The sequence below is a fragment of the Triticum aestivum genome, chromosome 7A (genome assembly GCF_018294505.1).
Source record: "Triticum aestivum cultivar Chinese Spring chromosome 7A, IWGSC CS RefSeq v2.1, whole genome shotgun sequence".
Lineage (NCBI taxonomy): Eukaryota > Viridiplantae > Streptophyta > Magnoliopsida > Poales > Poaceae > Triticum > Triticum aestivum.
In genome coordinates, this window is record NC_057812.1 from 89,860,719 (window position 1) to 89,873,750 (window position 13,032).

At 44.6% G+C, this 13,032-nt stretch overlaps 1 protein-coding gene across 2 annotated transcripts; it reads right to left on the reverse strand.

Annotated features, from left to right (window-relative positions):
- Positions 1 to 1,946: 1,946 nt before the first annotated feature.
- Positions 1,947 to 9,254, reverse strand: LOC123150521 (mucin-2-like). 2 transcript variants are annotated; one of them, XM_044570361.1, is made up of 4 exons: positions 8,874 to 9,254; positions 8,398 to 8,465; positions 7,870 to 7,940; positions 1,947 to 7,611 (listed from the first exon to the last, which is right to left on the reverse strand). In XM_044570361.1, exon 4 carries the CDS (start codon positions 6,129 to 6,131, stop codon positions 4,728 to 4,730), a length of 1,404 nt encoding a protein of 467 aa, XP_044426296.1. In that variant the 5' UTR covers positions 6,132 to 7,611; positions 7,870 to 7,940; positions 8,398 to 8,465; positions 8,874 to 9,254; the 3' UTR covers positions 1,947 to 4,727. The 2 variants fall into 2 exon arrangements, with proteins under 2 accessions (XP_044426296.1, XP_044426297.1); XM_044570362.1 differs by lacking the exon at positions 7,870 to 7,940.
- Between the last annotated feature and the right edge of the window lie 3,778 nt (positions 9,255 to 13,032).

Below are 13,032 nucleotides of genomic sequence, written 5' to 3' on the forward strand. Positions count from 1 at the left end.
GTCGTTGAGAGCTGCTACTGTTGAGTAACTGGAGTGTGTTATTCTGAGGGCTACTGCTGCTGTTTATCCCGACCAACGATGGTTGAACCAAATGTTGTTGGTGAGGCTTTCGAGAAGCTCGCGAAGATCCTCGCAGAGTCCAACTCTATGGCCATCGTTCCCTGACAGGAAGTGTCTCAGAAACTCAAAATGCCGCCCCTGGACATGAAGCTAGAGGGGGCGACAAATTATTTGAGTTGGTCCAGGAGGGCTTTGTGGGCTGTGGAGCAGAAGGAGCTTGATGGACATTTGTTGGGCATCGTTGCAGAACCAGGAACAAGTGTAGTGCAAAGGGAAAGAGGTGGACGGCCATCCACTCTGTACTTATGGTGTGGTTGTTGAACTCCATGGTGCCCTCCATTGGACGCTCCGTGGAGGGACTATCCACACCTGCTGAGATATGGAAGATTCTGTCCACCCAGTACTCTGGCAAGGGCAATGTCATGCTCATTGCTCAGATTGAGGACAAGATTAGGTTGCTGCGCCAAGATGATGACATGTCAGTGATGGCATACGTGGCAGAACTGCAGGCTCCGTGGGCTGACCAGGATAACTGCGACCCTTTGGAACTCTATGATGCGGCTTCAATCGAGTCAGGGCACAAATGGATGGCACACAGACGTGTGCTGAAACTTTTGGCTGGATGCAAAGGTTGCTTTGATGGCATGAAGGCTTCTCTGCTGCACCAACCTAGTCTGCCTACCATTGCCGAGGCTATTGCAGTGATGACTCAAGAGGAGGTGCGCCTACTCTTGAGCATGCAAACGTGAAGGTTGTGCCAGCTTCGACATTTGCAGTCGCTGAGCACATGGAGTGGGGAGATCCCAACAAATGTCATATCTGTGGGGAGGTAGGACACTGGAAGAGGGAATGTCCAACTCATGGCAGAGGCAGGGGATACAACAGAGGGGGAACTGGCAGAAGCAGGAGTGCTAGAGGTAGAGGTGGATACTCACAGACCTTAGGGGGTCAGGCTTCTAGGGGAGAGGTGGCTACTCGGGACACTCGAGGGGTCAGAGAGCTCACATGGCCGTTGCAGGAGACATGGGGACGTCAAAAGGCAATGATGTAGCCTATGGTCACTTTGCTCACTAGGCCTCCACTGATGAAGGTAATTCGGAAAGAGCATCTCTTGCTACTAATGAAAGCGCTCCAGAGTGGGTTCTTGACTCTGGAGCATCTAAGCATGTTGCTAGTAAATTCTGTGTGTTCGAGTCTTACAATAAGCATCCCCCTTCTCACACGGGCACTATACAAACGGTTGATGGCACAAAACATGTCATAGGGGTTGGTACAGTAAAGTGCACTCCAACCATCTCCCTATCCTCAGTTTTACATGTGCCAGCTTTTCCTGTCAATTTGGTATCTTTCAGTGCTCTCATTGATGACATAGACTGTCGTGTGATCCTTAACAAATTCGGTTGCGTGATTCAGGAGTGACAGACGAGGCAGATGGTTGGGACTAGCACCAGGCGTAGGGGGCTCTGGTACATGGACCAGGAGGTGCAGCCGGACTTGGTGTGTGCTGCGACCATGGAGGACAAGGAGAAGGAGGCGATGATCCATCACTGTAGATGGGGCATATATCTTTTGATAAGATGAGTAGAATCTTTCCGGATGTTATGTGTGGGATAGGCAAGGGCAAGTTGGCATGTGATGCTTGCGAATATGCCAAACACACAAGAGCCTTATATGTGAGTAAGGGACTTAGAAGCATATCCCCTTTTGTGTTGATTCATTCGGGTGTATGGACTTTCCCAGTTGTGTCAATGAACGGAATGAAGTACTTTAATACATTCATTGATTTCTATTCTCGTATGACTTGGCTTTATTTGATGCGTCACACAGATGAGGTGTTTAGCTATTTTCAGAATTTCCATGCCTTCGTGAAGAATCAATTTCAGGTGCAGGTGATCAGGACTGACAATGGTACATAGTATGTGAACAACACCTTTGGGGCCTTCTTGTCTGATCAAGGTATTCTTCATCAAACATCATGCCTAGACACCCCTCCTCAGAATGGAGTGGCAAAAAGGAAGAATCGACATATTCTTGAGGTTGCTCGGTCATTGATGTTTACAATGAATGTGCCCAAGTTCTGGTGGAGTGAAGCAGTTATGACAGCCACATACCTGATCAACAGGACATCATCAAGAATACTAGGCATGAAATCGCCATGTGAGCTAGTATATGGAGAAACTAAGTTTGTTGTTCCCCCAAAGTTGTTTGGCAGTACTTGTTTTGTTCGTGATCATCATCCTTCTGTTGGGAAACTTGATCCGCAAGCAGTGAAGTGTATTTTTCTGGGCTATTCTTCTAGTCAATATGGGTATACATGTTGGTGTCCCTCTGAGAAGCGTAGGTTTGTCAGTATGGATGTCACCTTCAGGGAGTCTGAGCCATTCTATGGTGACCCCACAGATCTAAGTGTGTTGTTTCAAGGGCTTGACCATTCACACTCTGTGCAGAATGGTCAAGAGGGGGAGAAGGTTGTATCTCGCACTCAAAAGGGTTCTATGGACACCAACACTGATGATGATGTGCGGGTTCAAGTCCAGCCAATTGTGGGTACAATTCCAGTTGGTACTCTCACTGATGGTGATGTGCAGGTTCAAGTCCAGCCACCAGTGGGTTCCATTCAGATTGGTAATCTCCAACTCCCTATTCGAGATCGATGGAGAAGACTCCCCTAGTATACTCTCGACGACAACCACAAGTGCCACAAGTGCATGACTCATCTGACACTCGTCTGGTATATTCTCAATGGCAACCACAAGTGCAGGGGGAGCAGCAAGGCAGTGGTGCAAGCTCATCTGACACAGTGGAACTGCCTATTGCGTTGCGAAAGGGGACACGTGAAGCAACACAAAAGGCTTTACCACCGGAGGTTTCTGATGATCATGACACTGAAAAATTATGTGTCTTATGAGGCTTTGTCTCCTTCCTATTAGAGTGTTTGTTGCGTCTCTTCAAACTGTGTCAATCCCAAAAGAATGGAGGGCCACAAAGCAAGATCCGAAGTGGCATGAAGCGATGATAGAGGAGTTGGAAGCATTGGGAAAAAACAAGACGTGGGTGCTAACCACATTGCCAGCAGAAAAGAAAGCAGTGAGTTGTAAGTGGATCTATAAAGTGAAGTAGAATCCCGAAGAGAAGGTGGAACAGTATAAGGCCAGATTGGTCGCCAGAGGATATAGTCAAACTTATGGAATTGACTACGATGAGACGTTTGCTCCCGTGGCAAAGATGAACACAGTAAGGATATTGGTCTCCTGTGCTGCAAACTTTGGGTGGAAATTGCATCAATTAGATGTCAAGAATGCCTTCTTGCATGGTGAGTTGCAGGAAGAAGTGTACATGGAGATACCACCAGGTTTTGGTACTTCAGAGACCATGGGGAAGGTATACAGGCTGAAGAAATCCTTGTATGGACTGAAGCAATCACCGAGGGCATGGTTTGATAGGTTCAAACGTGTTGTCCGTGGCATGGGGTATGGTCAGTGTAACGGTGACCACACAATGTTCTACATGCACTCTGAAACGAAGATCACCATTCTTGCTGTTTATGTGGATGACATTATCATCACTGGAGATGATGAGGAAATAGAGATTGAAGGGTTGTCTATGCAAGGAGTTTGAGGTAAAAGACTTGGGCAATCTAACATACTTCCTTGGCATAGAACTGGCTCGGACAGAGAAGGGAATATCTTTGTGCCAACGAAAATACACCTTGGATCTCTTGAGTGACATGGGCATGATGGGATGTCGTGCAGCCCCTACTCCGATTGAACAAAATCATCAAGTGAGCACAATCAGGTGAGCTAGTGAATAAGGAAGATTATCAGAAGCTGGTTGGGAGGTTATTGTACTTGTGTCATACAAGCCTGACATTACGTACACCATGGCGGTTCTGAGCATGAACCAAGAAGTGGACATCTTGATATTGTTCACAGAATCCTGGGATACTTGAAGGGGACTCCGGGAAAAGGATTGTGGTTTGCGAAGAGTGGACCTCTTGAGGTGGATCGCTATAGTGACTCTGATTGGGCTAGTTGTCAAGATGATAGAAGATCAACTTCAGGCTACTGTGTGTTTGTGGGAGGAAATTTGGTGTCATGGAGAAGCAAGATACAGACTGTTGTGTCTAGATCAACAACAGAAGCTGAGTATAGAGCATTATCTCAAGGGTTGTGTGATATGCTCTGGGTGAAGCACCTACTGTGCGAGTTGAAACTTCTAAGGAAGGGACCCTTGAGGGTGTGGTGTGACAACCAGTCAGCTATAGCCATTGCTAATAACTCAGTTCAACATGATAGGACGAAGCATGTGGAAATTGATCGCTTCTTCATTAAAGAGAAACTTGATGCTGGGATCATCAGCCTTACACATGTCAGCTCTGGGTAGCACTTTGCAGACTGCTTGGCAAAGGGACTGGGAACAAAGGACTGTAACTTGGCGTGTGACAAGATGGGGATGATAGATGTCTACCACCCATCAAGGGGAGTGTTGAAACGGTATGGGCGACCACGAGTGTCGTCGCCGGGGCGGCCGCGGGTGCGACCTCAGCAGTCGCTGGGTGCGGCAGTGCGTCGGCCCCGTCGACCAGGGCGTCCTCCTTGATGTAGTCGGCCGTCTCCAAGTAGAAGAGGCACGAGCAGACATGGCTCGGCGTATGGAGCTCATCGCAGTTATAGCAGAGGCCCTGGCGCCGCCGCTCCATCTGCTCCACCGGAGAGAGACGACGGAAGGGCCGCGTCACGGCCGGGGGGGTAGTCGTCGGGGCGGTCGGGGGTGGCCGGCCCGGCGCAGGGGGCTGCCAGGCGGCCTGTCGGCCTCCGCGAGCCGGGGCTGCCCACTGCATGGCCTGGGCGCGACACTCGAAGGCGGGCATAATACATGGCCGTCTGGAGATCCTGCGGTCCACGAAGCTCTACGTCCACGCGGATGTGATCCGGAAGTCCACCGACGAAGAGGTCGGCCCGCTGCTGCATCGTCACGCCCGACGCGTGGCACGCCAGGGCCTGGAAACGGTCAACGAAGTCCTGCACCGTGGAGGTGAAGGGAAGGCGGCTGAGCTCCGCCAGGAAGCTCCCGAGGATCGAAGGCCCAAAGCGAAGGAGGCAGAGCTCGCGGAAGCGCTCCCAAGGGGGCATGCGGCCCTCGTCCTGCCCGAGGGCGTAATACCATGTCTGTGCCGCGCCACGGAGGTGGTAAGAGGCGACCAAGGTACGCTCCGGTGCGAGGGTGCGCTGCCCGTGAAAGAACTGGTCGCACTGGTTGAGCCAGTTGAGGGGGTCCTCCGTGCCGTCATATGTGGCGAAGTCGATTTTGGCGAACCGCGGCGGTGTCTGGGTCGGAGCGCCGTGTCGAACTGGCTCGGAGGTGCGGAACAGTGAGGCGGGTGGTGCCTGGTCGGAGTAGTCCGGGTAGTGACCCGCGGAGCCGAATGGCCCGTCGAACTGCGGGAACGGGGTGATCCGTTCTGGAGCCGTGGTGTAGACCGGTGATGGCGAAGATCCAGCCGCCAAGTTGGTAGTGGCGACGGGAAGGGCGGGAACCGGACCTGATGGATCGGCAGGCCGGCCGGCGAGGACGCCCCCGAGCTGGGCAGAGGTGGCGCCGGTGGTTGCAGCGTCTGTGGTGGAGGGTGGGAAGGCGCGATGGGTGCTGCGGGGGACGGAGTTGGCCACTGCGGCCATAGAGGAGCCGCGGCTGGAGGCTGATGATGCTGCAGCAGCGGCGGTGGCAGGCCGCTGGGGTGCCCCGCCTGGAACGGCAGCAGCGGTGGCCCGCCGCTTGCAGGCATGCCTTGGGACGGCCACGGTAGCGCGGGGTGGCCGTAGGCGGCGATCGGCGCAGCCGGAGGCGGTGCTTACGGCCCTGCTAGGTACAGGTAGAGTCCCTGGACGGACGTCACGAGATCCCGCAAATGTGCTGGTGACCTGTTTCGGCGTGAAGACGGTGGTCGTCGGCGGCGCGGAGGTGACTGGGGCCGGCGGCGATGGGGAACCCGCGGTGGTGATCGGGCCCGGCAGCGTGGGGGCCCCAACGGTGGTCATCGGGGCGGTGGTGACGACGGGCAGCAGCGGCATGGGTGTTGATGAAGACGTGATCGAACCCGAGTCTCTGGATACCAAATTGGTAGAACCCAGGGTCCTACCGGACCTGCTCCTCAGGTTGTAGGGGAAGGACGGGAGTGGACATGGGCGAGGGCGCGGCGGCCGACCCGCAGGCGCTGTTGCGAGGTGGAAGGAGGGAGGCGGCGGTTGAGAGAGGGGGCGGCTAGGGTTTAGGGTCCGGCTCCTCTGGGAGCCGGGCAATAGAATTCTTCTTATTGCTTAATCTCAAAAATAGTCTTACAGCTAGTATATATAACCACGATGCTAAAAAATAAGATAACTTGTGGGCCAAGCCCCTAACTAAATCTGCCCGGTGGGCCTCCTACGGGCATAAGTCTGCCCGGTCATAACATGGGAGAAGAAACCAGAAATACCCAATGAAGACATCACAATGCGCATAGAAACTGGTGCTTTCGAATCATTGTTACTGTTAGCCTCCTGTCGAAGATGTAAAATTCATAAAACCTTAATTAGTACAGCAGGGAAATGATTGAAAAAGACACTAAGTCAGTTGCCAAGGTTCAAAAAGGCGTTGGGCGTTAACTATACGTTTTGGGACCTACTCGCACCCAACTCGCTTATGCGCTGCCTCTTCCTGTCTCCCTTTGCTGCACCGATGCTGCCTCTTCCTCTCCTTTCTCCCTTGCTGCGCCGATGAGAAACAGCCAGAGAATCTCAATCCCTCGCCGGAATCAGTCGACTTGTTGTCAGAGTGGTTGAACCCTTGTCACGGAGGATGAATCCTCGCTGGGAGATTGATTCCTCACCAGAAAAGACTGATTTCTCGCCGGCCGCTTTTTTGAGAGCCTGGGGCTGCCAACGCCCAGCGCTTAAGCACGCCTAGGTGAGAGCGCCTTTTTGAACTACAGAATAGCTAATCTTACACAAAAACTTATTTGACAGATGTTACCTAAAAGTATATAAAACCAAAGAAACCACATGGCTCACAAGAACCATCTAATTTCATAGCAGGGAAAGGACTGAAAAGGACTAGCTCCATTCCTATGTAAATAGCTAATCTTACACTGAAACTTATTGCACAAATGGTAATTAAAAATAATCAGACCGGAGTCACAAGAACCATCTAATTTCACAGGCCAACTAAGACATTCAGTGCGCAATTTTTTCCAGGTTCTCAAAAATAAGTTGGTAATGCTAAGATCTTAAGCACCAAACTGCACCAGCAGCTAATAGAACCTTATTCTCAATTTAGAAAAGATCCATGCCGATCCCAAGATAGCAAGATATATAAGTGGGGAGAGACAAAACAGATTTCAGATATAACAGACATAATAGTTAAAAGAAAAGGTAAATCGAAATAAAACTTCAATAGACGAATCTAAATCGACATGATTTCAGTACTGGAGCAACTATTTTCTCCAGCCGTGAGCTCTTCGCAGGTTTGGCTTCAGATGATTCAAGAATCCTAAATCCCATCCATTATCTTCGTCAACTGAAAAAATGCCAGAAGGATCAGTAAGCCCAAAAACTTATACAAACGAAATGGCTAAAGAAATACCAAGGGGAGCATTTCCCTCCTAAGAAAATATTCAAGCACAGCCTAAGAGGAGCAAATGGTAAGTCTGTCATAAAATATGAAGTTGGTTTCTCAGGGACACAACATTTGGTTTCATTAGATAATATAAATCAAAAAATGGTCTACTTTTGTGCAGAAAAGTGAAGATCTACAAAAACAATCAACATGACAAACCTCTTTCAGTCAAGGGCAAACTTCTCTGAGTTCCATAGCATAACATCAATTTTAGGATACAAAGGTGTTCCCTGAAAGGAAGGCAGTTCAACAAAATAGAAAAAAAGCTATAACAAAAGCCAATACAGAGTCGCTGCTCAGGCCAAGAAAAAAAAACTATAACAAAACTGGAATTAGTATTCCCGGAGTTCCCTCTCCAGGAAGATACAAAATTAAGATTAAGTGGTAGGAATCAATGAGCTGGATTACTTTCTTTATAATATATATATGTCTGGCCCTTTCGAATTTATAAAACATCAACAATCGGAACTTAAGTTCCGGTTCTTGTTTCTTAAATTTTGGTTGTAGTTTCTTAAGTTTCGATTGGAATTGTACTTTTGTGTTAATTGAGGAATATGTCTATTTTTTCCCGGGTCTAGAACCTGTAATTATTGAAATGGACTAGGCTTGAAATTGCCGCCTTGGTATCGAATACGATATTTATCTAATTGAATTAAAAAGGGGAGGGTGCGTGTGCAGAGATCGGACCTGCTTGCGCAATCAGGTTAGCGCCATACGTCGAACCTTTATAACTTATAAGTGAGAATCACTGGAACCTGAGGCAAAAAATTATGCATTTTGTTAGAATGATCATGACGGCAAACACGTGCAGTACCACTCCTAGTTTCAACAGGAACAATAGCATTAGGGGCTCATTCGGTTTGGAGGATTTCATAACGTAGGAATTAGGACTGGTATAGGAATTTTATAGGATGGCACTTGCCACCCTAAGGAATTGGCTCGCCTCGTTCCTACGCGCAAAATGAGCTTTGAGTGGATGTGTAATTTCCTCCAAAAACACAGGAAATGAATAGTATTCCTACGAAATTCCTATACACATTTCCTACAAACCGAACGCATCTATAGGAAATTTCCTTCGGGATCCTTGTTCCTATGTGTTTCCTATGAAAATCCTCCAAACCGAATAGGCCCTAGAACAGAACTTATTCACAATAACAGTTTACCATCACAACTACCATGATGGATGAACCAAACAGAGAGGTGAGGGGATCCTGTGGGATGGAGAATACAGGGCTTGTTCGGTTAGGCAGGGTTTGAAGAGGTTTGGAAGGGATTAAATCCCTTGCAAGTCAAAATCCCCTTCAATCCCTTTGGTGAGGGGATTAACCGAACAGGGTCACGCGGAAGTGACAGCCTGAGGTGAGGGCGCGCCGCGGGGGTGGGGAGAGTCTCCTCGAAGACGGCGCGGCGAAGAGAGCGTTCGGCAGGAGCGGCGACGACATGAGCAGGCGCAGCGGCGGCGGCGACGGCGGCGGCGCTTGTTGTCTCGGTCAGTGGCAGCGGCAGGTTTTCTATGGCAGGAGGGGTTCGAGAGAAAAAACTTATGTATGACACTCCATGCGTCAAAATGACGGGGCTTCGCAAAAGAGGGGAACCAAGCGAACCGGGGATGGGCGGGCCCATTCGCGTATACAATAGAATTAGAACGAACCGGGGATGGAACATTCTAGAAGGTTCCTAGCCAGTTTTTACCGGTTTTGAGAACCTTCTAGAAGGTTCCTCAACCGTTTTTCCTCCACTTTTCATTTTTCATTTTTCTATTTCTGTTTGTTTTTATTTTTTATAACTTTTATTTGAGAAAATGTTCAAGAATTTCAAATACTATTCAAATTTCAATATATTTCATATTTTAAAAAGGAATTTTTTTAAAAAATTGCATTATTTTTCTTTCTGTTTTTGTTTTCCTTTTCCTTTTTCTTCCTTTTACATTTCACTTCTTTAACAAAATTACACCCTCCAATCCAAAATAAGTATCACGATTTTGTACCGAGATTAGTTCAAACCTTCAAATTTCAAATATTATTCTTGTTTTCAATTTGTTCACAAATTCAAAAAATGTTCATAAATTTTAGTTTTTTTATTGTTTACAAAATTTGTTCACGAATAAAAAATGACTAGGAATTTCAATTTTTTACACACATTCAAAACAATGTTTGTATTTAAAAAAATGTTCTTGGTTTCAATTTTTTGTTCGTAAATTCATACAATGTTCTATTTTTTCAGATTTTTGTTCACAAATTCAAAAACTGTTCTCCTTTTCAAAAATTGTTCCGAATTTAAAAAAGTTCACATCTTTAAGAAATGTTTGAACTTTCTAAACCAAAATACGTGTATGTTTTTGAATTTTTTAATAAATTCAGAATATATTCATATTCATACTTGTAGAAATATACGCTTTTATAAAAAATTAAAGATTTTCAAATTTTTCTCAATCTGTTTCAAAAAAATATTCACTATAGTAATTGATTCTGTTTTACTACAGTAGCGCAATCCGAATCTGCGACTGTGGTTTGTTCTTTAAGGTATGTGTTGCTTTACAATCTACAACGCTGCTTCACTGGCTAGGAACACACACACCTTCACCAGGCGGATCCTATTTGACGCCCGCAGGCGTCAAAAGGAAGCCGCGACGCTCACGTGCGGTATCAGTTGGGCCGACCCACTTCGGGTTTCACGTGCGGGGTTCTTTTTCGTTCGCTGTTCGGGGGCAGCTCGCTTCTGTTTCGTACGATATCTGCTGCATTTCTTTTGGTTTTCTTTCTCTAGTTTTCTTCTTTCGTTTTCTGTTTAGATTTTTCTTTACTCTGCTTTTGTGGGCTTTTCTCTCTTCCAGGTTTGGTTTCTCTACCGGTTTTTGTTCCGATTTTTTTCTTTTTCAGATTTGCTTTTCTTTGGTTTATTCTTTCAGTTTTTTGTTTTTTTTTCGTTTTCTTCTCTTTTCTGTGTATTATACAAAGAGCTCACACGTGTATTTACAAAAATGTTCGTCATACATTTAAGAAAATGTTTTCTGTATACTAAAATAATGTTCATTGTACTTTTTATAAATTATTCAATGTGTATTTCAAAATTGTTCAACGTATATCCAAAAATGTTCACTGTGTATTTATATATTGTTCATTGTATATCAAAAAATGTTCAATATGTATTTAAAGATTGTTCAGCATATATCCCAAAATTGTTCACTGTGTAAATATTGTTCATCGTATATCACAAAATTTTCAATGTGTATTTAAATATTGTTCATCATATATCCCAAAAATGTTTACTGTGTATTTAAATATTTTTCATCGTATATCACAAAGTGTTCAATGTGTATTTAAATATTGTTCAGCGTATATGAAAAATGGCCGATGTGTATTTAAATATTGTTCAACATATATTACCAAAATGTTCAATGTCTATAGAAAACTTGTTCATCCTATATAAAAAGTTTCAATAACTGTTCGGAATTTCAAATTTGTGCTTATGTTTTTAAATTTTTTTTACTTTTCCAAAAAAATTGTTCACGTTTGAAATTTGTTCACAATTTTCAAACATTTTTCATCTTTTAAGAAAATTTATTCACATTTTCTATAGGAAATGGAGAAATAAAACCGGATCTGCCTCTGTACTAAGTACTACTTTGAAGTTAACGCTGCAGTTGAGCTATCAATGGTTGCTAGTTCGACTGGTGTTGCTTGCTGCTGTCGCAGTTGAGGTAATCGGTTCGACTCCATATCCCCGTTTTTATTTTTCTTGATATTTCCTTCGGCGTTGCGAATGGGCCGGCCCGTACGCGCGCTCGTTTCAGCGAAGGCTCAACCCTCTGCCGCTCGCGGGCGGCGAACAGGAGCTCTCCCTTCACCAGGGGCACCAGTTCGATTCCTCGCTAGTGCGCCGCACATTTTTGCGATTCTTTTCGGCCCGTAATACCGCGTAATGTGACGCCGCCCAATGGGCTGGCCCAGTCGGGCTTCCTCCTCTTCCCAATGGGTAATGGGCCCAACCAAAGGAGATATGTATCTTCAACCCAAACCCCTTAAAACAATCGGGTTTTACGTTTTTCTTCGTTTCTGATGTGTTTCTTTTGTTTCTTTCTACTGTTTCTTCGGTTTTCACCGCTTTTTATTCTTTTTCTCTTCCACACATGTCTACATTTTTTGCACACCCATATTGTACATTTTATGTATGCATCAAGAACATTTTTTATGATTGGTTTAAAACATTTTCAAAAAAGTTTATTTGCTTGTTGACTACTTTTTTCATGCGCATTGAATATATTAGGAATATTTTTTAATACATTCTTAATACTTTTAAAATTTATGACTAACTTTTTTATACAAGATCAACATTTAGAAAATGTTCAGATTTTTAATACACGATTATAATTTCCATATACATGAGGGGCATTTTTTGTAGACCTTTAGCATTTTTCAAAAAATAATATTTTTATGACTACTTTTTCTATGCACATTGTACTTTTTGTTATATATTAGGAGTACTGTTTTAATTTATGTTTTAGATTTTGGAAATATATGAATAGAAATAAAAATTTATACACAATCAACATTTTATTAATTTCTATGTTTTTATGTTCAGTTTTTTCAATAAACGTTCTACATTTTTCCTATGCACCAGGAACATTTTTTGTACATCTCTATTATGTTTGAAATAGATGATTAACACTTTTTAAGACTTTTTTGTTCGATGACTTTTTTGTTCACACACATCGTGAAATTTTGTTATACATCAGGAACATTTTTTATACATGTTTAACATTTTGATAATATATGATTATTTTTTATAAACAAATAGGTATTTTTTGTCAAATGCTTGGTTAACACTTTTTTAGATACGATCAATATTGTTTTAATACATAATATATATTTTTATATACATTGTTGGTATACATAAGAAACATTATTTTTATACACGCTTAACTTCTTCAAATGTTGGATTAATATTTTTTTTAAATATGTAAGGTAGTATATGTATATATATTAAGAATATTTTTGAAAGTATAAAAAACGTGAAAAAGGAAAAAAATGAAATCAAAAGACGTGGAAAATATGAATCTCTACTTCTAATGGAGCAGTTGGTAGTCTCCGCCGGTCAATTTTCGTCCCACTAAAGACGGTTTTTTTTGTCCTCGATCCCACCTCCCACCTTCCCGCAGGTAACCAGCCCCTCGACAAAAAACACTAACAATGCCCCCACGAGGTCTAGGCGGGAATCGTCCAGTCGATCCAGAAAAAACCGTGTGCAAAAAAATCTACAAAAATAAACCTACGAAAATTAACCAGGTTAAAAAACACTAACGAATCTCGTCACCCTGCTCGA